General features: G+C 46.0%; 1 protein-coding gene across 1 annotated transcript in view; it reads left to right on the top strand.

Annotated features, from left to right (window-relative positions):
* The window catches only part of LAMA3 (laminin subunit alpha 3), a 240268-nt gene extending 215749 nt beyond the window's left edge, over nt 1–24519 (top strand). Inside the window, exons 69-79 of the mRNA XM_074987282.1 lie at nt 1681–1815; nt 7156–7291; nt 7578–7741; nt 8772–8961; nt 9648–9788; nt 10590–10749; nt 10942–11072; nt 11852–11945; nt 12325–12444; nt 14489–16820; nt 17054–24519. Of these exons, the coding sequence (XP_074843383.1) occupies nt 1681–1815; nt 7156–7291; nt 7578–7741; nt 8772–8961; nt 9648–9788; nt 10590–10749; nt 10942–11072; nt 11852–11945; nt 12325–12444; nt 14489–14634 (1417 nt within the window). The 3' untranslated portion in view covers nt 14635–16820; nt 17054–24519. The remainder of the gene's footprint in view (nt 1–1680; nt 1816–7155; nt 7292–7577; nt 7742–8771; nt 8962–9647; nt 9789–10589; nt 10750–10941; nt 11073–11851; nt 11946–12324; nt 12445–14488; nt 16821–17053) is intronic.
* Nucleotides 24520–27564: the final 3045 nt, after the last annotated feature.

The following is a 27564-nucleotide window of genomic DNA, read 5'->3' as shown; positions in this document are numbered from 1 at the left end:
CTGGTTGTTGAATGGAATGAAAGCCTTGGTTAGAAAGAGAAGACTGTGGAATTTTTGCTTGACCTGATGTTTGGTTACAAAATGGTATACAGTTAAAACTAAATTATGACTTTTGCTAGCCCTGAATATGGACATTCCGAAGCACAGAAAGATACTTAGTCTGCATATTTGCATGTCAGTACCCAGTGAGTTCCCATTCAGCTCTTGAACTTCACAGCAACACTGATAGTCTAAACTTTCAAACCAGGAGACCTGAACCTGCTTTTCTGTACACTAAGCATCTTTCTGTGTGGTTGGCAAAACATAGCTTTTGACAGTTCCTCAAATTCATGGTTTTCACATCTCCCAGTGTAAATTGCAAACCTATCTAACGTGGCTGTTTTTACCGGTGTGGGGAAGAAAGGTAATATCTCTTCTAATTTTCTCATTATTAACAATGAGGCAATTTACTGAAATGTATCTAATTTACTGAAAACACACTGATTTCTATAGAGGTATGTGACATAACATTTGTGCTGGCTAAAAATATGGTTTGAAAAATGGCCTGTGACTGTATTAAAACCTTGGGCTAATGAGAACTTTCAGAGTTATCTGTAGTAACAGCAGGCCCAGTGACAGGAATTCTGGGCCCCAGGACAGCACAATCAATGGGTCCCTGCCCCTTCCCTTGGACAGAGCTACAAATCCCCACCCAGACAAATCCCAAAAGCCACCCCTGAATCAGAGGACCCCCTTGGTGAGTCACAGTCCCTTCTCCCAGCCACCTAGAGGTGTCCCCCATGCTACTTTTCCCTCTCTGCCCCCCAGTTGTCCCCTGTGCACTTTTGCCCTCCAGTGATGCTGTGCCCAGCTTGTCTCTTGCCCTCTCTGCCCCACAACAGCCCTGTGCCCCCCTCACTCAGCTCCTTTCTCCCAGCCATCCCTGCCGTCTTCTGCCCCCACTCCTGTGCTCTTTTGCCTTCCCAGCCCAGTTCCTCCATCCACCTCAGCCCTCGCTCCCTGCACTCCCATGCCCAGCTCTATCCCAGAGCTTGCCTCCCTCCTTCTTTTCCCAGCCTGCCCATCCTCCATTCTCAGCCCAGCTCTCCCCTCCGCACTCACTCACTCAGTTACAACCTCCAGGCCTCCCTCCCAGTCCACAGCTCTGCACATCTGAGCCTCCAAGATCCCCTCCCCGCCCCCTCCGTCCTATCACACTGCTACTGCAGTGCTATTTAAAAGGACCTGGGCAGGGCTAAAGCAGCAGTGGTGGCTGTAGCAGCCTTGGGCCCCCTTACTTCTACCTCATCCCTTTTCAGTTGCCCTCTGTGGTGCCTGTTGTAACAGTGTCTGACTTGCCAAGTTATGTTCTCTTTTGGCATAAAGGATGGAAACCTGTCCCCACTGAAGTCTGTGGAAGTTGGCTTCAGTGAAGCCACGATTTCACCGAAAGAATGTAAGGCTTCTCTCACTAACTGCACTTCACCATTTTAAGTACATTTAAATCAGGGAACCATTGCTGGTATAAAACCTATGGAAGTGATAGGAGACCAGGCCTGTAAATGTCATTCGGAATTAAATTGTAACAGAAAGGCATATGTGTGTCAGATCTTCCCTTTAAAACACAGCAGTAGGTATATTCGTTTAGCTGACTAGTTTTGCCTACATTTTTCTTCCTTTTTTTTACCTGTCTTGTTTCAGGGCAAGGCTGTTGGTTGATGACCTGCCTATGTCGATGACCGTTGAACGTCAAGGAATTCCTAAAATATTAAGTCAACCTATAAATCTGGGTGGGGATAATTTTGAAGGTTGCATCTCCAATGTTTTTATAAAAAGGTATGGCACTTGGGAATTTCTGCTGTTGCAGACATTGGGGTAAAGAGAAAAACATCCTGTTGTCTTGCATGAGTAATTGGAATTGCTTCTCACTAATCTGCATTTCTTCTACAAATATGAAATCTTGCTGACTGCATAAGGTTAGTGTGCAGCAAATAAATTCTTGTTTTGTTCTTGAAATTCATCACTTCTGTAATATATAATGGAATTTGATCTTTTGATATATTGAAAAATCAGTATGAATTGTATTCTTTCATTTGGGCTGGGTCTGCACTACAGAGTTTTGTCGCCAGAAGGGGCCTTCTGTTGACATAACTCAGGGAGCGTCTACGTGTTTAAAGTATTCTGTCAACAAAGTCACGACAGAACTCTGCATTTTTTTCGACAGTATTATCCCTCATAGATCAGATTCCTTGTGTGCCATAAGTGCACAGTCATCAGCAAAAAGGGCTTCAAGGATGAGCTCTCAAGTGTTTTGGTTTTAGCATTCAGACGACGAAGGTCGAAAAGTGACCCATCAAGTCTGTATTTTATGTAGGCTCCATGGTCCAGGTCCCTAACTGCGTGGCTGAGGACACACATGAAAAAGAGGTTTAATAATACTGGGGCCAGCATGCACCCGTGCTTTGCATCATTGGCTATCTCAAATGGATCTGAGGACTCGCCATTTGAAAGAACAAAGCCAGTTATATCATCGTGGAACAGGCGTATGAGGTTAACGAATCTTCTTGGGCAGCCAAGTTTTGACAGGATAATCCACAGGGCTTCTCTGTTGATGGTGTCAAACGCCTTGGTCAAGTCTATAAAGGCAGCATACAGATCCAAGTTCTCCTCTATGCACTTTTCCTGGACCTGACGAACAGCAAAGTGTCATCGTCAACAAGTTTGCTGATGCCACTCACCTCTTTGGTTTGACCATCAGCCTAGGAAAGACCAAGGTACTGTTTCAATCTGCTCCAGGATCTGCTGTTCTCCCCACTTCAATCTTTATTGAAGGAACAGAGTTAAAAACAGTAGAAGAGTTCAAGTACCTTGGCAGTGTGATAGCCAATGATGGCTCCCTTGACAAAGAAATCAATGCCAGAATCTGCCAGGCCAGCTGGGCACTAGGACGTCTGAGAGCATGAGTGTTGAATTGGCACAATATCCGACAGTTCACTAAACTGAAAGTGTACACGGCTGTAGTCCTGACCAGTCTCCGGTATGGCTGTGAAACCTGGACCTTGTACAGAAAACATATAAAACTGCAGGAGCGCTTCCACACATGCAGCCTGAGGTCAATACTGCACATTCGATGGCAGGACAGAGTTACGAACCTGGAAGTCCTGGACAGAGAAGGAACCACAAGCATCAAAGCCATGATTCTGAAAGCCCAGCTTCGCTGGACAGCGCACGTCATACGAATGGAGGAGTCAAGAATCCATAAGCAACTCCTCTATGGTGAGCTCTCCCAGGGCAAAAGGAATCAAGGTAGGCCTTGCAAGAGATATAAAGACTGCGTGAAGGCCAACATTGCTCATGCTGGTTTAAAACCAGATCAACTAGAGCAGCATGCAAAAGACCGAACAGCCTGGTGTGCTCTCATATGACACGCATATGACAACTTTGAAGAGCAGCAACATGTATGCCTCATTGATGCTCGTGGGAGGAAGAAAGCAACAGCAGCAGCCGTACCAACAGAGCCAGGACAATTCCCTTGCCCCCACTATGAATGCCCATGCCGTTCAAAGCTTGGTCTCCTCAGCCACATGCAAGTCCACAACCGATGAGCCTGTGCAAGCTCAAGACGTCATCGTCGGACACAACGGACTAGCTACAGATATTTGATAACAATCTCCGGATAGAGTACTGTCAACAAAAGTGCAGTGAATGTACTTCGGTCGACAGAGATGGATTCAGGTTGCCTGGGAGCCCTCTTTGCAGAGCTGCCATTCCCCTGGCTAGCACCAGAGGGCAGTGCAGTCTGGCAGTTCTCTATTGACGTGTGTGTAGATGCAATCTGTTGACAGGGGTTCTGTTGAGATGCTTCTAGTGTAGACACAGTCGTTATGTTGAGATTTCCTTGTTGACAAAACCTTCTGTTGACAGATGCTTCTAGTGTAGACACAGAAGTTTAGTTTAAAAAGCATTATTATATTGAGATGGGAATATTGCAAGGGCCAAAATTTTCAAACATCTCTGCCTAAGCTGTACTTACTAAAAATACATATGCTGTCAGATAACTGATTGAGCAAGACACATCTGTATTTGTAATATGAATATTTATATTGACAAATGAGGGTGATTGTAAAAAGACCCTATTACTGGTTTATGTTACCAATTTGTTACCTCCACATCCACCTGGTGATAGACACATCTTTTCAGGCCTAATTGAAAAGAGAAATTTCACCTTAAGCCTTTTGTTTCATCAGGTTAATTCCTATGGCAGGTATTCTCCCAACCACAGACTGCTTGTTTCTGCTGCCTATTGAGTGTTTGGATGTGCATGAATATGTGTGGTATCCCAAAAATTATGATGCATTTTTATTTGTATATATCTTTGTTAAATCTTTGCCTTAACATTGTGCAGTTGTGCATCTGTGATCTACAAAGGCCAAATTTGGAGAGATTCCTTTAGCCTTGATTTTGTCCTAAGTGGAGTGTAGGATTTGGTCCAAGAGGAGACTATAGTTGGACTGCTTGGAAATAGTCACCATAATCTAATTAAATTTAATGTCCCAGTGGTGAGAAAAACTCCACAATAGCCCAGCACTGCAGCAATTTCAGAAAGGGAACTACACAAAAATGAAGAGGTTTCTTGAACAGAAATTAAAAGGTACAGTGACAAGTAAAATCCCTGCAAGCTGCATGGAAAGTTTTCAAAGACACCATAATAGAGGCTCAACTTAAATGTATACCCCAAATTATAAAACACAATGGCCGTGTCTACACTAGCCAAAAACTTCGAAATGGCCATGCAAATTGCCATTTCGAAGTTTACTAATGAAGTGCTGAAATACATATTCTGTGCCTCATTAGCATGCGGGCGGCCGCGGCACTTCGAAATAAGGGGACTTCGAAGTAGCTGGGGTCCTTTCAAAAAGGAGCCCCGTCTGGATGAGCCATGCAGCGGCGAGCTGCAGCAATTTCGAAGTGCCACAGCCGCCCGCGTGCTAATGAGACACTGAATATGTATTTCAGCGCTTCATTAGTAAACTTCAAAATGGCCATTTGTTTGGCCATTTCAAAGTTTTTGGCTAGTGTAGACATAGCCAATAAGAGAACCAAAAAGTCCCATAACAACCAAATAGAAGAAGCAGAGAGAGATAAAAATGCATCATTTAAAATATGGAATGTAAATTCTAGTGAAGAAAATAGGAGCATAAACTCTGTAAAACTGAGTGTAAAAAATTAATTAGGGAGGCCAAAAAGGAATTTGAAGAACAGTTAGCCAAAAACTAAAAAAGTAATAGCAAAAAATGTTTTAAGTACATCAGAAGCAGGAAGCCTGCTGAATAACTAATGGGGCCTCTAGATGATGGAGGTGCTAAAGGAGCACTCAGGGACAATAAGGTCATTGCAGAGAAACTAAATAAATTCTTTGCATTGGTCTTCACAGCTGAGAACATGAGGGAGATTCCCCTACCTGAGCCATTCTTTTTAGGTGACAAATCTGAGGAACTGTCCCAAATTGAGGTGTCATTAGAGAAGGTTTTGAAACAAACCGATGAACTAAACAGTCCTAAGTCACCAGGACCAGATGGCATTCACCCAAGAGTTCTGAAAGAACTCAAATGTGAAATTATGAAACCTACCAATTGTGGTTTATAACCTATCCTTTAAATCATCTTCTGTATCAATTGACTGGAAGGTAGCTAATGTGATGCCAATCTTTAAAAAGGGCTCTAGAGGTGATCCTGTAACTTCCAGACAGGTAACTCTAACGTCAGTTCCAGGTAAATTAGTTGAAACTATAGTAAAGAACAAAATTGTCAGATACATGGATGAACATAATTTGTGTGGGGGAAAGTCAAGAGAAAGCCCAGTAATTGGGATTTAATTTCTGTAAAAAGAAATCATGCTTCACTAATCTACTAGAATTCTTTGAGGGGGGGTCAAAAACATGTGGACAAGGGGTATACAGTGCATACAATATACTTAGCTTTCCCAAAAGCCTTTGACAAAATTCCTCGCTAAAGACTCTTAAGTAAAGTAAGTAATCATGGGATAAGAGGGGAGGTCTCTTCATGAATTGATAACTGGTTAAAAGGAAAGAAGCAAAAGGTAAGAACAAATGGTCAGTTTTCAGAATAGACACAGGTTAATGCTGATAAATGCAAAGTAAGGCATGTTGGAAAATATAATCCCAAATATACATACAAAATGATGGGGGGCTAAATTAGCTATTACCACTCCAAAGAGAGATCTTAGAGTTATTGTGGATAGTTCTTAGAAAACATCCACTCAGTGTGCAGGAGCAGTCAAAAAAGCAAATAAAATATTAGGAATCACTTAAAACGGAATATAGAATAAGGCAGAGAATATATTATTATCTGTATATAAATCCATGGACACCAACATCTTGAATTTGGTCACCTCAATTCAAAAAAGATATTTTGGCATTGGACAAATATTCAGAAAAGGGCAACAGAAGTGATTTGGGGTTTGGAATGGCTGCCATATCAAGAGAGATGAAAAACACTGAGACTTTTCAGCTTAGAAAAGAGGAAACTAAAGAGGGATATGATAGAGGTCTATAAAATCATGACTGATGTTGTGGAAGTAAATAAGGAAAAGTTAGTTACTTGTTACCATAATACAAGAGCTACGGGTCACCAAATGAAATTAATAGGCATCAGATAAGTAGTTCTTCATGCAATGCATGATCAATCTGTGGAACTCCTTTCCAGTGGATGTTGTGAAAGCCAGGACTTTAAAAAGATTTAAAAAGAGCTAGATAAATTCTTGGAGAATAGGCCCATCAGTGGTTATTAGCCAAGATGGGTAGGGGAAGAATCATTTGATGATTACTTGTTCTGTTAATTCCTCTGGAACATCTTGCATTGGCCACTGTTGCGAGACAGGATAGTGGTCCAGATGGACCTTTGGTTTGACCCAGTGTGGCTGTTCTTATGTTCTTATAGTCTTACAGCCTACACGTGTGTACATTTATTGTGACAGATGAAAATGGGTAGATGTCTCTTGAACATATTGTAATTGAAAGTAGATCAACTTGTAAGATTATGTGTCCAAACAACAGTGAGTTAGAATACACGATGGTTTTCACTAAAGAAGAGGGATGTTAAAGGGTGGTCTCGAATAATGCTCATTCTCATTCTTCATCTTTATTCCTCATTCTAGGACAGATCACCTCCCTCAAGTTCAAAACCTAAGCAGCTATACTGAGAAGACTGGTGTATCTGTGGGAGCCTGCAAGATATACAAGTCACTCCAGCCAGTACTGCTGAAAGAATTAGCAGACCCTAAAGGCTCTAAGGTATGTTTATCTTTGTCATAAACTCCAATCTACATTGATTCCCAGGCTTAGGCTCCACAACCATGGGCTGGCAGAGCTGTGTTAGTGCTTCTTCATCCAACATCAGGAGCTGGCTCCCCCTTCTCCATATCCCATGCTCACTGCAGAACTCTCAATGCAGGGTAACAGTTCATTAGCCACTGGGAGGAGAGTGACTGGTTCTGTTGGGAACTACGAAATATGTATTTTGAACTATTTTCTTACAGTTCCCCATATTAAAGATTTAAATTTTGCCTTGTGATTGCAGAAAGAAAAGCAACTTGCTTACTTGACAGGCGCTGAAGTGCAGCTAGACCGAAAAAGCTGCCTGTTACCTACTCAGCTAAATTTAATCAATGGAGCTTATCAGTTTGGCAACACTCCCAACAGTCATGTGACATACACACTTTCCCACACATCCCTGACAGACAGGTAAGGTGACTGTTCTCCATTCAACTTCCAATGCTGTATTCTGCAATTAAAGTTGAGCCTTTAGGTGCTAAGGATTATAGTTCCCCAGTGTGCATCCCTTTGAGAGTGGTGTGGAGCAGCCTGACTGTCTTGTTAAAGGTTTTGACAGAGAGCTCTTTCTCGCAGTCATTATTGCTGCTAAACCAGGGGTGTCAAACTTCTGATCCATGGGCCATCTCCATCTGGACAGTTGACCAGTCAGGCCCAGGAGTCCCAGGTGCAAGGGGGAGGATGTCCATTCCTGTCCCTCAAGCCCCATCCTCCACCCTCTCTGCCCTTGGCACCCCATCGTACACAAGGGATGAGATGGTACAATTTAGTGCACATTGAAGTCCAATTAAAAGTATGAATCTGCCAACTTCAGCCCACATTCAGAAATGTGAATGATATCAACCATAATTATGATTCTGACCCAAAGTCACTATTGTGTTAATAAATTATCTGACTTCTGTTTGTATGCATTTCATCAGAACAATTAAGACCACACTGGGTGCTTCTGTTGTCGGTTTCTGGAATGGAATTATCTGAAACTAATGATTAGGCTTTTCAGAAATGTGTCCTTGTATGTCAAAGTTGCTGCTTCTCTTGGTTTGCCAAGATTTTTAATTAAATTCTGTAGCCACCAAACAGTGGAGATATCCACTACTTTATGTTCTCTGCAGTACTGAGTGCATCATCAGCATTCAAATACTCAATAGCAATCTCATTTTGAAGTCCTGGTCATACATAACTATATATGTTCCTTCTAGTTGAATTCACATGTAACTTTCTGCACAGCATAATGACATACAATGCTTCACGTCACATTTGCATCTAGTCTTATCCTGATAACTCCAGTAAACTTCAGTGGAGTGACTCTTTATTTACACTGGTGTAAGTGAGAGCAGATTCAGGCCCCTTCCATCTTTCTAAAGCGTGTGGAAAGGGTATTACAATAAGCAAAACAAGGCTACATTTTTATGTCTTCTCTGCTGCTCTCTTTCCACTATAGGTCACATTTTTCAGTCGACATACGGACTGCATCATCAGGAGGATTGATATTTTTTGTGAGAAATAAGCCTGAGAGCTCTTATATGGCTCTCTACATTTCAAAGGGACGTTTTGTCTTTTCATTTGGTGCTGGAGGAAAGAAAATTAAAATCAAAAGCAAAGCAAAATACAACGATGGACAGTGGCATACTGTAAGTATTACATTTGGGACTGAATTAGCTTTATGAACCATTGCAAAATGTACACAACACTCAACATGCAAAGCCATAAGAGTTCAGAATTTTAAATATTTAACATAGTCACCTGATAGAACCAGTTTTTGTGGCTGTTGGTTCATTTGGATGCCAGGTCTTAGTTGTCAGCTTTCGGTAGTGTCCTAGTTCTCATGCAGTTAGTGTTGTAGAAATACTTTTACTACTTTAGTAAACTTCCCCCCAGCAAGAGAACATTAAGGTAGATAGTGTGTTTCTGTGGGGAGGGGACATTTTGGTATAAGCCATTATTCTGATTCCCATTGGTGTATATCTAGAAAGTCAGTGGAAATATACTGGAGTAATGAAAGATCAAGGAACCCAAGTAACTGATGCATTGCTGGATGTGCATGTACTCCTAAGTTTTGAACTATCAGATAGTTGAGGAAACATGTTGCCCTCCTACTTTCTTTATAGTTGCTAGTTTCAAGTGAGCCTCCAAAATATGTGTTGATTTTAGGAGTATATGGTCTATAACTAGATGGATAGGATTTTAAAAAGTACCTACATGATTTCGTAGTACGAGTCCCATTGACTTTCACTGGGACTTGTGCTTCTCCCTCACATAAGTGATTTTGAAATCCCACCCAAGGTGTCTAATGGTAATTATGCTTTTCCCTGTAAAGGTGGTATTCAGTATGGATGGAAAGAATGGCCGTCTTGTTATTGATGGTCTGAGGGTCAAGGAAGGAAAATTGGCAAGTAATTCTACCTTCAACATTAAACCACCAATCTATCTGGGTGGGCTTCTGTCCCTGAACGTACAGGTAAATAATGGAGATTTTGTTTGTTTGGCTTTTCATTGCACTGCAGATGAGGACACTGGAGTATTGTAAAGGGTGGACATTATGGTGAAAGAGGTTTGGATTACTAAGGCCAGCTATACACAATGTCCACAAATTTCTAATTATAGACACTCCCCACTTCCAGCAACAGCACTGGGAAACGGAGGTTCTCATTTACAGCCACCGTTCACAGCCACAGCACTACAAAAGGAGCCTTCACATGAGCGGATAATAGCTGTGCTTTGTTCACACATATTCCTTTTTGACGTTAAAGGGGGTAGTGGAGGTCGACAAAAGTTGTTCATAGAACACGAGTAATTATTTCAAGGGGAAAAGCCTCTTATTTCAACTTATCCTGCTTGGCTGAGCGAATGCTTTGGGGTTTTTTCAGAAAAAAAGGGTTCCCCTCCGTCCCTCCCCAAAAAAAGACAACAGCGTAGACAAGGCCAGTATGTTGATGTTTTCTTGGCGGACAGCTATTCTACAACAGAGAAAGGGCTTTTTTCATGCTCGATGACATGGTTTTTATGTCTGTCAAATTAGTAGGGCCATAGGAATAACCCTTCCAAGATTTCTACATTTGTACACTTGACTCTTTCATGATTCATTGCCATTTCTGTCATGACATAGTACCCATTTTCACTGCCTCAGGGTTAGTCTTTAGATGCATTTTATACTTGGGTTTTCCACCACCAAACCATGTTAAAGAACTGCTTGTCTGATCTATTACTAGAACAATAATCATGCTCTGATTCATTATTATAATTTTATATGCATTTTCAGAATATGCCAAGAAAGAGTTTTGTGGGTTGTCTGAGAAATTTCAAAGTGAATGGAAACCTCATGAATACTCCTTCTCAGAACTTTGGCGTCCCTCCATGTTTGGATCGTTCTTCGGAGACTGGGATATATTTCTCTAACGAAGGGGGATATATCATCATTGGTAAGTAGCACAGCAATCACTACATGGAGATATGTCTTTATTACATAATAATCCAAGACAGATCAGTAGATAGATATGAGTATGTTATACAATACAGATACAGCTCCATGCAGTGTGTGTGTGTGTGTATATGTTTCCCCCTTTAATGAGCTGTTCTAATTATTCTGCCTCCTCTCTATCTCACACCTGTAGATAACTCTTTTGTGATTGGTGTGGAATTTAAGATTGTATTGAACATTCATGTGAGAAGCCTAACTGGTGTCCTACTTCATACTGGAAACAAACAAGGCAACTATTTAACCGTTTATATGGAGGCAGGAAAGGTGAGTATACGGTTTATTTTTATTTGAACTGTATTACCATAACTTAGAAGAGACCTTACTTTGAACATCACAATAACCTGGTAAAAAACAATAAAAGGCATTTTAAAATTTCATGGTGGTGTGTGTCTTATAATCATCTCTTGTGAGCTTGAATCGTAAACCTGCTGCCACACCAGTATGACCAGCTTCCATTATATACACACAGACTTGCATGGGGCAGCTCTGTGAAAATGCAGGGTAGAGGGGAGTAGCAGAAAATCCTCCTCTCCTGAGGACAAGAAGCACCTGTGCTACTCTGCTCCTGCAAAAAGCTCCGAGGGTTTAGGCTGGGATATCATGGAACCATTAGGTGTTTTCTCTTCCCCCGCTTAGCCTTTGCAGGTTGCTAAGAAGAGCACAGCTAAATGGAGCCCTGCTCTGTGCAGCTCCCTGTGTAGTTTCTCCATAGCTTTCTGCTTACACTCACTGTACAATCTCAGCAGTTCTATTTTAGTAGCTTTTCCAGTAGATGAAGGTCTGTCTGCGGGAGGTGTTTGGAGGAAACTAAGAAACGGGCAAAGGGTAGATTTATATGTTTATGAACTGTCCTGTCTTAGGACTCTGTAAATGGAATCTACCTTCCTTTAAGGAAGACTGTGTGAGAATCCAAATGCTTTGACCATGCCTTTAAGTGTTGGGGAAATGCACCAGACAGTGAGTTCAGTGAATTGTTTTGGGTAGGATATTCTTTTGTCTCTCCGTTCTTTTACCTAGTAACTTGAAAGATGACTGTGTTACAGGTCACTGCCTCTGGAAATAATGGTGCTGGAGAGTTCCAGACTACGGTCACTCCCCAGCAGTCACTCTGTGATGGACAGTGGCACTCCATAGCAGGTACAGGACCCACTTGCCTCCTCTTCTGAAACTGCAAGGGGTGGGGAGAACAGAGGCTGTTACGGCCCCAAATTTTATGCCTAACCATTTATAGACTGAATAATTCCGTTACAGTTTCTTTTGAGATCATTCATTGGACTAATAACTGGTTATAATTATTTAAGGTTGCATATATGGGGGAGAACGTTTGGGCTTTTGTGTTGAAGCCTTCCTCATCCCCAGAGTTATTTTGATATGTCAGTTTGACTTTAGAATAATAATGAAATGAAATTTCTCCTATAAATCCCATTCCGTCAGGAGAGCGCTTCTTAAAATAGTAAGGCAGGGCTAGCGGATGCTTGACTGGAGCAAAGTGACTGATTTATCAACTTTCTTACAGTAACTCAGAAAAGGCACGTTGTGCAGCTAGATGTGGATACAGAGAGTAACTACGCCTTTGGATCCGCTGCCACACTTTTTGCTAATGTGGCTCATTCGCTTTATTTTGGAAGCATTCCAGGTAAAAATACTTCAATTTAATCTTTCCTTGCTCTTCGTGGTGTTTGTTTGTTTTTTTTCCTTAAAAAGAAATAAAACATGCAATAGGTGATATCGACGATCAGAAAAAGTACGTAACAGCAGATTTGGCCTGTATGATGGTGGTGTCCAAAAGGAAGTCACCTGATCCCCACATGAGCCCCCCATTCCCTTGCAGCCAGATACATTACCCCCTCTCATCCCCGTAGCCAGGCACCCCACCCCGCCAGTCTCCAGTGACTCACTTGAGCTGCAGCCAGAGCCACCCAGCCCCAAGCTGCACAGCTCCAAGAGTCAGTGTGGTAGCCCAGGCAGTGGTGCAGTGGCTCTGGGGACTCGCACAGAGGCTCCTCAGGCTCCAGGAGGTGGTGGGAGCTCAGGCACCACATGGCTGGCTCAAGGGCCACACAGTGGGGCAGCTGCTCGGGCGCTTGGCTGTTCAGCTCTTGGGGCTGGGTGACTCCAGCAGTACAGCGCCTGAGGAGCTGTTGTGTGAGCCCCCAAACTACTGCACCAATCCACCAACCCTCATTTGCCACAGTGTGCGAACGGGGAACATATTGGACATCACAGTTGTATTATGTCATCATTTTTCATACGGTAGACATAGCCCTGTCGCAGAGATACAACCTACACCCTTAGAAGGCATTTTCCTGTCTGTGTAGGAACACCATCTCCCTGAACAACATTCACTACCTCAACAAAAGCAGTCTTCAGTCAACATAGCTATGTCTACACTGGGGGGTTAGGTTGGTATAGCTGCATTGGTCAGGGGAGTGGCTTTTTCATACCTCCACTTACATAGATATGCCAATATAACTTTCACGTGTCACCCAAACCCCTCCATCCCTGGATTGTTAGGAGGCCCACCACTGTAAGCCCACACATCTGTTATCTTTGGAGGTCAGTGCCATCCACTGGGAAACCTACATGTTTGCATGATTCCCAGGCTTTCCGCCTCTCCCGAGTTTGTGTGTCTCCACCACAGTCTGGGCTGTCAGTACCTCCTTATTGGCCGCTGGTCCTAGCCCCATGATCAGGGTCTGCTTTTTTAGTGCTGCAGGGGTCTCAGTTCTGTTATGTGAAATTTGGGTCAAAAGGGAGATAAAAATGCCAGTGTAGAAATGAAAGGGGGAAGTGAGGAAGGCAGAGGTAGCAGCTATAGACCTGACATTTCCTCTTCCTCTTTTCAACAGCCACCTCTCCTACCCCACCCCCCCAGCTACGTTGATAAGCAAATGGAACTCTTGACTAGCCACCCTAATAAAAAAGGGTAACACTGTAAACATTTCAGCATTGATATTGCGTCTGACAGCCACCCAGTTCTCACCCCATCTAAATTAAGTATCCTCTGGATGGTCCAGATTGGAGTAGAAACTGGCAACGGAATTTGATATTTTCATTTATACAAAGTCCAGCTTCTCTGAACGCAGGAGGGACCAAAAGCAGACAGGAGCAGTTTCTTAGCGTACAGACCCGTGCTTCTTTTGGCCTGTACTCCCAACCTGGCACTGTCTAGGCTTGTCTCCGGGTAACATCATACTGCCTCATCCACTGCCTGATTATGTTCAGATCTCCTCCCTTACCCCACACCCAAACAATGCCACAAAAAGGCCTCTGCTCATATAGTCAAAAACTCCTGGGCAGGTTCATATACTTCTTTTGTCATAGGTGAAGGCTTGAGGTGAATTTATCCTTCCAGTTACATTAACTGAAAGATGCATTCACAGCCAGCAATCTCACTGAGGTTTGAACTCAATCTATGACCAAGATTCACCCAATTCATAACAATAGCAAAGCACAGTAAAATGTGCAGTAAGTTTTTAAATTATTCTATTTATCATAGTAAAGAAGTTTAGTTCCAGTTGGAATGTTCAGCTTATTTTACATTTAGAAAGTAAAGATGATGCAACCCTCTCACTAGTCATAGGTAACAAAGGAAACATTTAAAAGCCACCAGCCTGCTGTATTCAGTGCTATACAAAACAGCTCATGTTTTTGCTTCTCTTTATTTCTTGTCTACACAGCAAATTTGGAAACACCGTGGCTTCCTGTTCGGGATTCCTTTTCTGGCTGTCTGCAGAACATTACAATAAATGACAAGCCTATCTCTGTCAGCAAAATTTCAGAGGTCCATGGTGCAGTCAGCTTGCAGGGATGCCCTGCCAATTAACTTTGCCATTGCATATTAAGGGAATTATTTGTACCCTTGTTAATTTGGATCTTCTGATGTACTGTGTGGATTAATGCAACGTGGGTTTTCCTTCCCTGATCACTGCGTCACTCTTGTCAATTGTGATGTTCAAAGTGGCTTACAAGTTGATGCATCTTCTGGAATGGTGGCCTATGCCAAAGCCAATTATTGTTGGGTTTGTTAGACTCTATTAAATTTGATTGCTTTCCATGGGTAATTCATTGGGTGTGTGAGTTACATACAAAATATCATTGTATATACACATAGTGGGCCCATGCTTTCAGCCTCTCTGCTGTAGACCTAGAATAACTCCATTGACTTAACTGGAGTTATTTTGGATTTATGCTGTGTGAGTAATTGCAGAATCTGGCCTACTATAAAGAATTTTATTTAAATAATGTACATTTCTTTGGGTTGAGGAACAGTGTTTATGCTGAAGTGTATATAACTGTTAAAAATAATAATATAAATGGAGTTTGACACACTTTAAAGAGTGGAACTCTGGGAGATTGTTGCTGTGCTAAAAGTTTTGGGGCCAAGTAAATGGAATATGCTCTCTTTAAGTCTTCCATATTCTTATTTGGTTGTAAAGACTAAATTCTTTTAGTATTTTTTTCTTTAACTTGTTATTTATACATGGCCAAAGCCTGCGTGTCTCATGCAACTAAGCCTACTGACTTCCAGGAGACAACCTGCCTGAGTAAGCAAAACTGGGCCCATCGGTCCTGATAAACAAGATTTAGCTCCCTGGGATTTTAATATGCATGTGCCAGACATGGACAGCTCCAGGAGCCAGGGTTGGTGTTTGTCCTGCCCATTGCCACTCATGCCTGCCAGAGAAGGGTGTGTGACTGGGCGGGAAATTAACATCCAGTCATGGGCTGCAAAAAAAAAAAAAATCAATTGAACTGTATGTGGCCCCTTGGCAGCGAGTTTGACATGGCTGCTCTACACCTTCCAAGTCTCGGCAAATTGCTTTGGAAGCTCTAGTGTTGTTCCTAAAGCTCACCACTAAGTGGCGAAATATAGCAGCATAAACAAGCCTATGAAGTGTTTCCGCTGCCTTTCAGCTCAAGATTCAGCCACCCTCCCTACATTTGAGTGGCAGGACACATAGAATGGGTATAACACATACTGCCTAACTAGACAGCCCTTATGGATCTGAGCATTAATTGCATACAAATCCTTGCGGTTTCAGTATTTGTGTTTGAAAATCAAACCAAAAAAACTCCATTATGCTGGATCTGTGTTGAAATTTGCTCCTTTTCAGATGGTGATTCTGTGAGGGGCAAAGCCAGCTCCCTCTTTGCTGCTATGGGCTACATCTACACGTGAAGCCTACATCGAAATAGCTTATTTCGATGTCTCTACATCGAAATAGGCTAGAATAACATCTACACGTCCTCCAGGGCTGGCAACGTCGATGTTCAACTTCGACGTTGCGCAGCCCAACATCGAAATAGGCGCAGCGAGGGAACGTCTACACGCCAAAGTAGCACACATCGAAATAGGGATGCCAGGCACAGCTGCAGACAGGGTCGCAGGGCGGACTAGCGCTTCCAGGGCAACAGCGAGCCGCTCCCTTAAAGGGCCCCTCCCAGACACACTCAGCCTGCACAGCACGCGGTCTGAGGAGCCATAGGCACACAGACCCCGGGCGACGCAGTCATGGACCCCCAGCAGCAGCAGCAGCAGCAACAACAGCCAGAGGCCCACCCAGCCCTTCCAGCAGGAGCAGGGCTTGCCCTGCTCCATGCCATGAGGGAGGCAGCTGAGCACCTCCTTGCTACACCGGAGGAGGAGCTGCCCCCAGGGCAGCAGGGCTCAACCCCCAACCCTGCAGCACCCCGCCCCCACCCCCGCCTCACACGCCGATGGCTGTGGAGCTACCCCACCAGCACCGACTGGTGGGAGCGGCTGGTGCTTGGGGAGTGGGACGACGACTGCTGGCTCAGGAACTTCAGGATGAGCCGGCAAACATTTCTGGAGCTGTGCCAGTGGCTCACCCCCGCACTCAGGCACCAGGACACCGCCATGCGGCGTGCCCTCCCTGTGGAGAACGGGTCGGCATCGCTGTCTGGAAGCTGGCCACTCCCAACAGCTACCGATCCGTGGGACAGCAGTTTGGTGTCGGCAAGGCCACCGTCGGGGCTGTCCTCATGGAGGTAAGAGAACCCACGGGGGGAGGGCAGGGCAGGGGAGGGGGGCCCGGGCAGAGGAGGGCAGGGGAGGGGAGGGCAGAGGAGGGGAGGGGAGGGCGGGGGAGGCCAGGGCAGGGCAGAGGAGGGGAGGGGAGGGGAGGCCAGGGCAGGGCAGGGCAGAAGAGGGCAGGGCAGGGCAGGGCCACGCACACCCTGCTCACCCCTCATTGGTGCTGTCCCATGTGCTTTCTCTGCAGGTTGTGCGTGCCATCAACGCCATGCTCCTGCACAGGCTCATGAGGCTGGGGGACCCAGATGCCACCATCGCGGCCTTTGCCACCCTGGGCTTCCCCAACTGCTTCGGGGCTCTGGATGGGACTCACATCCCCATCCGCGCCCTGCATCACAGTGGAGGACGATACCTGAATCGAAAGGGCTACCATTCTGTGGTCATCCAGGCCTTGGTGGACAGCTGGGGACGTTTCCAGGACATTTATGTGGGCTGGCCTGGCAGCACCCACGACGCCCGGGTTTTCCGGAACTCGGGCCTGTACTGCCGGCTGGAGGCGGGGACCTACATCCCCCAGTGGGAGATCCCTCTGGGGGACACCACCATGCCCCTCTGCGTCATCGCAGATGCAGCGTACCCCCTCCGGCCCTGGCTCATACACCCGTACACGGTCCATCCCTCCGCTAGCCAGGAGCGCTTCAACGAGCGCCTGAACCACGCGCGCCAGGTGGTGGAGCGCTCATTTGGCCGCCTGAAAGGATGCTGGAGATGTCTCCTGACCCGCCTGGATGCGGGCCCCAACAACATCCCCCTGATTGTGGGTGCCTGCTGCGCCCTGCACAATTTGGTGGAGAGCAAGGGGGAGGCCTTTTTCCAGGGCTGGGCTGTGGAGGCCGGCAGGGCCGACGTGCAGCCACCCGCTGCCCCCAGTCGGCAGGTGGACCCCGAAGGGACCCGGGTCCAGGAGGCCCTGCGGGCCCACTTCGATGATGAGGCCGCGGGGTGAACTCTGCCAGGCCCCCCACTGCCCGCCCCTTCCTCCACCACGCTCCTGCCCCAACGCCCACACCATGGAGCACCCAACCGCACCCCCCTCCCACTTTTCCTGGACAAATGACAGCACGCACTTGTGGCTGAACTTAAACTGCTTTTTCTTTGAGAACTCTTTTTTTTTAACTATATATATATAAAACAAGAACAAACTATATACAACATGTGGAACCAAAGTAATATGTACAAATAAAACAATAGTAAGAAAAAAGTGTCCTCATTAATAAAAAGAAAACCAGGGAGGATAACGGGGAGAACTATTTACATGGGGCGGACGGGGCAAACGGGGGGCACAAAATAATAACTTCAAACTATATACAAGGGAGGGGCCACGTCCCGGGCCCCTCGCCCCTAAAGTCCGGCACTGGGCGTGGGCAGCTGGGAGCCCCACCACGGCCGCAGCCTTGTCCGGGGCTGGCTGGGGGCGGGCCGGACCGGAAGATATGCCCGGCGAGTCTCAGCTGGCTCCAGGGGTCCCTTGGCGCTCCGGCCCTCGGTGGTGGGTGGCGGGGCAATGGCAGACGGGACGGCGACGGGCGGAGCAGCTGGTGGTGCGGCTGGTGGAGCAGGCACGTCAGGCGCTGTGGCGGCTGGCGCGGCATGGGGGGCCAGGTAGTCCACCAGGTGGTTGAAAGTCTCCATGTAGGCCCCCCGTGCCTCTTGGCGCCAGGCCAGCGCCCGCTCCTGCAGCTGCAGGTGCTGCTCCGCGACCTCCAGCTGCCGACGGTGGATGGCCAGCAGCTGGGGGTCCGTCGCCGTCAGCTGATGGTGGCGCGGGGTCCGCCGTCTAGCCCGCCGTGGGGCCGGTCGGTCCTTGGCCGAGGGGCTGGCCTGGAGCGATGGTCCCGGAGGGCTCTCCGGGACCACTGATGCCTCGCCGGCGCTCTCTTCCGGTCCTTCTGGTGGTGCAGGTGCGGGACACAGGAGAGGAGGGGGGGAAGAAGAATGGAGACAGGTGTTAGTGTGGGCCCCGAGCCGTGGCCTTTGTCCCCCCAGCCCTGTGCTGCAGGTTCCCCATCCCCATCCCCGGGAGATGCTGCTGTGATGGATGGGGTTCAGGGGTCCCCCTGCACTGCACCCCGTCCCCTGGTGGGAGCGACTCTCACTTCACCCCGCAGGGTCTGACAGCAGGAGAGGTTTCTTAGGCCACAGATGCCCAGTTTCTCCCAGGAGTGACAGCACCAGCTGTCGGAAGAGACAGTCCTTCCAACCCGTCCTGGGGAGAAGACCCCAAGGGGTGCCCCTCTGGGGTGCAGCTTTCCCCCTCCTCAGGCTGGCTGCCTTCCAGCTCTCCCTTCCCCTAGCCTCTACCTGTGGCCCCCGCCCTCCCCCCCCAATTCCAAGCCAGCTCGGCTCCTCCCTCCTCTTTGTTCAGGGCAGAGGTGTCACCTGCCAGCTGTAGCCCCAGGATCATCCTTTGCCCCGGGAGCTATTCGGCTCTTGTTGCTCATATGTAGCCTGAGTCTCCCTTTTGCACTCCCCCCACTCCATCACATGCTGCTGCTGCTGCTGCTGCTGCTGCTGCTGCTGCGGGGTGTCCCACCCCCTCCTCCCGGAGGCCCCTCGAGGTTCCGCTCCCCCCTGCCCCGGGGATGGGGCATGGCACTGTCGTGCGGGGTGTTGGGGGGCAGGGGCTGATGCACTGCTGTGAGGGACATGGCCCTGCTGTCCTTGGGGCCATGGCCATGTGAGCATGTGGGGGGCCCTGGACACATATCTATTACCCCCCGCCCCTCAAGCCCAGGGGTGTACACCAGAGGTGGGTACATACCTGTTGGTGCACTCCCACAGTCTGGAGATCCCCGGGGGGCGGAGGCCCGGCTGCTGCTCCGGGATGGCAGGAGGAGGATCTGCAGCCCAGATTCTGTGGAGGAGGAGCCCCCCCCTCCTCCTCCTCCTCCTCCTCCTCCTGCCGCGATGTCCTGGGGGTGGGCTCCGGGGGCGGCCCCCGGGGTGCGGGGCTTACCTCCGGGACGGACTCCGGCTGCAGGGCCTGCTGGGGCTCGTCGGCCGAAGTATCAAGGGTGGCCGGAGGGGAGGAGGTGTGCCGGGGGCCCAGGATCTCCCTGAGCTCCTTGTAAAAGGGGCAAGTGACGGGGGCGGCCCCAGATCAGCTGGCCGCATCCTGGGCCTGGGAGTAACCCTGCCGCAGCTCCTTCACCTTACTCCTGACGTGATCAGGAGTGCGGGCAGGGTGACCCCGGGCAGCCAGGCCGTCGGCCAGCCGAGCGAACGCATCCACGTTCCGCCTCTTGCTCCCCATTACCTGGAGCACCTCCTCCTCGCTCCAGAGCCCCAGCAGGTCCCGCAGCTCGGCCTCCGTCCAGGAGGGGCCCAGCTGCCACTTGCCAGCCTGGCTGCCCACCTGGCTGGGCTGGCTGCCCTGGCTCCCCTTGGGGGGGGGTCCCCTGGGGGGGCTGCCGGGCAGCCATCGCAGCTGGGTGGGTGGCTGTGCTGGCTGAGGAACGTGCAGGCTGGCCACGTGTCTGGGCTGCCGCCTATACGTTCCATCAGCTTCCTGCACAGGAAGGGAGGGGGAGGGGACTTTTAAGGGGCCGCTCCATGCGGCCACCATTGAGCTGAGGGGCTGGAGAGAGCGTCTCTCAACCCCTCAGCTGATGGCCGCCATGGAGGACCCCGCAATTTCGACGTTGCGGGACGCGCAACGACTACATGGTCCCTAATTCAACGTTGAACGTCGAAGTAGGGTGCTATTCCTATCCCCTCATGGGGTTAGCAACTTTGACGTCTCACCGCCTAACGTCGAAGTTAACTTAGAAATAGCGCCCGACGCGTGTAGCTGTGACGGGCGCTATTTCGAAGTTAGTGCCGCTACTTCGAAGTAGCGTGCACGTGTAGACACGGCTATGGAATGTTATGTGACAGCGTAGCCAGTGTAGTCCTACTGCTCTGTAGGTGGGTGAGGAGTGGAAAAAGCGTAGGGAAACTGCACAGAGGATGAACTGTGGCAGGGACTAGTGAAGGCAGCTCTTTGGCTGCCCCCCTGGCTGGCAGCCGTTCTTGAAAACACAGAATTTATTCACTTCCTTACACTCGAAAACATTGGTCACCAACCCATCAATCACGATAGCCTGGTCAATCCTGGAGCCTCTTCCAGTCACCTCAATCTCCAGGCTGGTAAAAGTCCATTGGTGTAGCAGGACCCAGGCAAGCTACTTTCATGCCTTAGCCTCCTGCTACTCCCAAAAACCACTAGCTGCTGGAATGTCTCCATGTGCCCCTGGTGGGAGGAAGACAGCTCTCAAAAATATTTTGGGCAAAGGCAAAAACAAAAAATATGGCTCTTTGAAAGGTTGCCAACCCTGGACTTCAGGATATGCTACATGGATCCAGCTGTATCACAACCTCTGGAGGCAGTGTAAGGACCCTTAAGCTATTTCAGCAGAGGGGCTCTACAAACGGTAGTTTATGTGTTAGAATGGGGACAAAGTCCATAATTACATGACATACTATTTTTTCCACAGGACTGCTATTTTACCCAGGGGGGCCAGATCCTCACCTGGTGAAAATCAGCCAAGGATTCCACAGCTAAACTGATATATGCTAGTTCAGGCTCTGGTCAATTGATTTCAGTTACTGCTCCTTTACGTTGCTGTGAGAGCAGGCTCAGGCCGTAAGTGGAATATTCAGATTCTTGTAACTTTACAGTATCTGGCCAAAGGAGGTATCTGTTCCCAAACCTTAGTCACTGAAGGCAACATGGGGCCCTCTGGCATTCTTAGGGAAAAACATGATTCCAAGTGATCTGTATGTGTATTGAGAACCAGAATGTAAACAAAATAGCACCAAAAATCTCTAGTAATCTTCAAAAGGAATTAATTAAAATGAATGAAAAGGGTAAGCCATCCCCAGTAAACGGAAATTCCCTCAAAGAGATGGTAGGCATGATTCTCAGAGCAATGCTGATTTATACTGATAAGGATTTGGTCTTTTACATCCACTCAAGTGTTGGGATCCTGTTTCTTCTTCTGGAAATTGCACATTTTATATATATATATATATATATATATATATATATATATATCAAAGATACTATTAAGGTGACTTTGTTATGAAGACTCAAAATAACATTTTCCTTAGTCGGGCAGGGCCTCATGGCCTCCCATGGACAAACACTGTGACTGGCACATGCTCCTCTCCAGGGACAATAAATTCAAGCTCCAACCATTAAACCCTGCAGCACAGAAAATATGTTCAAAAATCAGGTTCTGATCCTGTGCATCTGTACTGCTTTCCATGTACCCCTAGAGTCAAGCTGCACAGCTCCCACTGGTCCTGATCAGCATTGATTCCTGCCAGTTTTCCCAGCCTTGGTTTATCAGGGGAGCTGCACAGAACAGATTCTCTGTGGCTGCAACTCTTCTGAGGCCAGATACTCCCCTGCAAACTTCCAGGGTACATTTACACTATTCAGTAGATTGACCCTGTCAGAGTCTCTCTTCCAGGTTTCGATATTGTGCACCTGGTGGAGATGCACAAAATCAAACTGTCAGGGGTCAACAGTCAACCCCTGTACTGCTTAATCTCATGAGCAATAAGGGAGGTTGAGAGGAGAGTTTCACTGCACTGACCTCCCTAAGTGAGGACAGCCAGGTAAGCCAATTGTAGAGAAGTTGGTTCCAGCTATGCAATTGCCATGGCTGTAATTGCACATCTATGATCAACTTCAAGGTCTAGTGTGGACTTGGCCCTAGCCATGTCCGGGTTGTGGGGATCAGGAAGAGGAAGAAGGATGGTGTGAAGCTACCACGCTCCCATGTTTTTTTCTGCTTTCTGACTGGTCTCTCCCTTCTTTGCTCCAAGAAAACATCTGGCCTGTAACGTCAGATAACCAAATTTACATGCATGCAACTACCAGCTAATTACACACATCTGTCTGCAGCTGCAACTATCAATTAGTCACCCCAAAAAGCTTTTCCACACCTCTTCCTGCCTATTTTGCCTGTCCATTAAGAATACCAGCTGAAGCACATGTCTTTTCTGTGGCACATTGAAAAGCTGAGCGCCTTATGTTTACAAAGGATGTTATGTGACTAAGCTTAAAGCCCTTGGCACGGCTTTGATAAGGCTGAATCTTTGCATATTTACTCAGTTCTGAGAACAACAGTGCTCTTTGTGTAACCTGTGATGTAATCAGCTTAAACCCAAGCTCCAAACAACTTCATCCAAATCAAATACTTTCATTGAAAGAAAAGATAGGATCAGGGCCTCTGGTTTGGTTCCCAATCCTGTCCCCTGGCCTCTTGGGAAGATTCATTTCTGGCTCAGAACTTTGTGGCAGAAACTGTCTCCCTGTCTCTGGCCAAAATAAAAACCTGAATCCAAGCGCCTTTAAACTGTAGGGAGTTATGATTCTGGATCTGAATTCTGCACCTCAGAGCCATCTGAACTTAAAAGGCATATAACTAAACTGGATCACAATCACACCAAGTCCCTGCAATCTACTGTCAGTGGACCCATGGGAGCAGTTTCCTGCACTTACAGTAGTGGGAAACATAAGGGAGAGCCTTGTCCCTTCAGTGATCAAGACCAGAACAGATGGAATCATGGGCAGCAGGTATAGAAGGCAAAGAGAGGCAATTCCACGCTTCGGTCTTGGTGTTCAGCCTCTTCCCTCTTCCTATACCTAGTCTGAGCCTTCCTGAAGGCTCCCACAGGAGGCTATTGAAGCTTGAAAACTGGTGGCTCTCCTAAAACGAACAGCTTTCCAGATTGCCAGACCTATTAGCATAACACTGGACCTGTGAAAAAGCCATTTTAGTAGTAACGAAACCATTTAACAGGCATAAGCTAATCCTAAATTTAGTGACAGTTACAGTTGTACATTGCTATGCCTACAAGACCTTAGTTTAGAATTTGCTTTAAATATGTCATTAGTTTATGGCTGAAGATTACAAAATCACTTTCTGGAGAAGGCAGGTCTAAGGGGAACTACAGGGCCACTATAGCCATCGGAATGGGGCAGATTCCACAAAGCAGATATTTTTCTTTGAGATTAGTCATCTGACCCACCTCCCATCTGCCCACTGCTCTGTCTGAGCTGGGCAATGGATTTGCCTTCAAGTGCAGGTCTGGCAATCATGCAAGTATCTTTCCTAAACAATCCCTGTATGTTTGAAATGAGATTCTGTCGTATATTTAGCCACATTTCCATATGACTTATTTATGTAGCTTAATGATTTCTGTCGCCTGTTTCTTGCTTTACTGGATAGGCCCTTTAAATTATGACAACTGAACAAACACAAATGATATATGCCATTCTGAACTACTGCTACCATAACTTGACCAGCAAAATTTAATAAGTGAAGATCAAAATAACTCAAATAGCTAAATTAAACTGTTATAGTAAAGAAAAACATGGAGGCTTTCATCATGGTTGAAACATTTAAAAATATACATAAGAACAACTGTTGGAAATGTTTTGGATAATTTTCAGACTAGCAATACAGTAATTAACAGATTTATAACTTCCAGTTGATATACCTTGTCATCAGTGTGGTTTTATTGCTGTCAATACCATTTCTCATAATAACTTGGGTACAAAAACCCTAAAGAAAATAAAAAATCAAGAATAAATGTATTTTTGAAAACCTGCATGAAAATAGTTGTGTTTGATACACGTGCTAAGAATTCTGTTGGGAGATGAATAGCGAATGCAAATACAATGTCTGGTTCTTTGGAAGAATCACTGTCTTTAACAATTACTAACAAATCCTGACGGGCACTAATAAGCACTGTAATGTTACTACATGTGTAAGTTGTCTGAACAGAGATGCTCTGAAGCAAGCAAATCCTGGCAAAAATGTTAAGCCTAACTTCTAAGGGAAGTGAATTAATTATTTTATTTAGAACCCTTTGACACTTCAGCAATCTGCTGCATACCTGAATGAAGGCAAACTATATGGATACCTGTAGCTCTGCCTGCTTGAAAGTATTTGGCTACACTGGTGTGTGCTGATTGACATCATGTACAAGTGTGTTCAGTGTAAGTCATAGCACTTGTAGAATGTGTCAAAAAATTTCTACGTGACTCAGTAATGCCTGAATGCCATGGGCTTCAATTACACTGTTACCTACATAAGTGAGGGACTATGATCGTTTGCCCTCCCCACCGTGATGCTAACACTAAAATCACGGGTGTCTACAACAGCTGCCCATATTTCCTTCCATAATAACACTGTGCACTAATTTCATGATGAAGTCCTACTGTGAATCTGCCCAAAAACTCTCATCTGTTCACTGTTTCATCCAGTTTCTCTCCTGTCTCCACTACTCTTTGTACCTGTGCTGTCCCTCCAGCCTCACTCAATCTCCTCCAGGTCTGTCCTGCTTCTGCTCCTCATTCTTGTTCTCCCTTTTTCTGCCTCTGATCTAGCCAATTAATCTCTTCTCCCCTGACTCTGATGCCTCCACCTGCTGTCCTCCTCGGCCTTCATCTAATTAGAGCTAGAAGAGAGGCAGATGAGGGCTGCCTTCATGGCTCCAGCACAACTGAGCTCCCAATGCACCTGCTGTGACAGGATCAGAAAAGCTGCTGTGCAAAGCCCTTGAAAATGGAAGCAGCTTTTGGATAAAATTCAGTCACAATAAATAATTAGCCTGCATCACTAAAGAAACATCTTTCTACACTGCTATCAGTGGAGCTCAATAAAGGAAGAGTCATGCAAGAGTGAAAGTGACCCTGTTTCCAATGACACGGGAAACTCCCGATTATTAATGCTTTTGTTACTCAGTCTTTTTGTACTGGTTTACTTAAGGGTAGTGTGGGCAGCTGCCTGGATCTCTGTGCTGATGATACAACAGTTCATCATGATGTTAAGAAGAGCCCTGGATGCAGGTGAAATGGCTTTCACAGCCCACAGTAGTATTTCCCCACCCTTCCAGCGTCCTTCTCTCAGTGAGTGCAATGATCCTGTGCCAAACTCATTACCAATATGATGAGTTGGAGAGATGAGTGTGTACACACACACTTCCACCCCTCCAAACGCATCTGATTTGAAGCTTGCAAATCTAAGGGGAAATCTAAACTGAACCCCTTCTCCAAGAAAGAAATATAGAATAAAAAGGGGTGCGATTAAAAGATGGGGATGTGTGTCATTAACAACTCTTAAATAATACCCAGGTGAAAGGAAGGGAGAAAATGAGAGAGAGAGAGAGAGAGAGACTGCTGGCTGGAGGAGTTGCAACTGAGTAAAATAATTTCTGAGAACAAAGAGAAAAAATAATGTAGACAAATAATAAATGAATAAAAAATGAAGAGCACACATGAGGAAAAAAGATATTTTTGGAGTATATGTGGAAGAGCCACTTAAGAAAAATGGTCTGCAAAAAAGTATAACTTTCCTGACTGTGGACTCATAATTACTGTTGAGCGTTACGCATAATGGGTACATAGACTCAGGGGGTAGTTGTGTTAGTCTATAGCATCATAGATAACAAGCAGTCCTATAGCACCTTAAAGACAAACACATTTATTTATTAGGTAACAAGCCTTTGTGGGTAAGATCCACTTCCTCAGATCTAGAGCAGGAGATAAGACTCCAAAGTTTCTATAGCAGGAGGTTGGGGGGGTGGGGAGAGAGGAAAGAAGGGAAAAAAGGGGATTAGGACTCACCTGTCGTTAGACTAGTGGAAGCTGTAAACTAAGCTAATTTAATTAACTTATTTAAGTTAACTTGATTTACTTCTTCCACTGACAGATGACTCCTCCCCTTTGTTTTTCTGCCTCCTTCCTTCCTCCACTCCCTGCTATATAAATTCTGAATTCTTATTCTCTGCTACAGATTTGGAGAAGTGGGTCTTACCCACAAAAGCTCATTATCTAATATACAGATTTGTTAATCTTTAAAGTGATGCAGGACTGCTTGTTTATAATGGGTACACTATACTGCACAGTCAAATAAGCTTTCATGATACATGACACTAAGCCTCATGGACAGATGTTGATGAAATTATATGGTGCATCTAAAGACTTAACACTGAACTACTCACCCAACATGTGATGTGTAAGGGCAGTATTCTGTCTAAGATGTTCTAAGCATTTAGGATCCAAAATTGTTTTAAGAAAGATTAGGTTGTTAAAACTGGTTCTGCCGTATTTGAATATGGGCCATATTGTACATTAGTTGAGATAATAAAATAATAATAAATAAACTTTATTAGTTCCACTTGTAATTATCATTACACACACACACAATCTTGACTTCCTCATTTCACTTTAACTGAGTGTAATGTTTTTCTTGCAAAATATAAGCTATGTTTTACTCTTCCCAGGAAATGCCTTTCCATAGTTATGAATGGTCCTGGTGTTCTTTGATAGCAAAGACCAGTGTTTTCAAGGGTTCATTCATTTGGGTCCTTCATCTGGTGACTGCCCATCTTGAGAAATGCTATATGTCTGTGGAGGGCAGAAGGCGACCCATTAAAGTGCTAAGCTGTACATCCATCAACTGAGCTGATCAAAACCAGTGGACACCTTTGAAAATTTTGCCTTAAGCTGAGAAAAACCTCTCCAGAGAAAGTGCATAAATGCCAATACTTATTTGAAACCTCAAGTGCTAGATCTAGTATGAAGGATTATAAGTACCAGAAGGAGAATAAATACCTAGGGCAACATTTTCAAAATAAAGGCTGGGTTGGTTTGTACACTGTCACTAGGTGTTGCATGTTATCACTTCTGTTCACAGG

This window comes from Carettochelys insculpta, chromosome 2 (assembly GCF_033958435.1).
Source record: "Carettochelys insculpta isolate YL-2023 chromosome 2, ASM3395843v1, whole genome shotgun sequence".
NCBI classification, from domain to species: Eukaryota; Metazoa; Chordata; order Testudines; family Carettochelyidae; genus Carettochelys; species Carettochelys insculpta.
The sequence above is the reverse complement of the archived record's forward strand: the minus strand, read 5'-3'. Positions and strand labels throughout refer to the sequence as shown.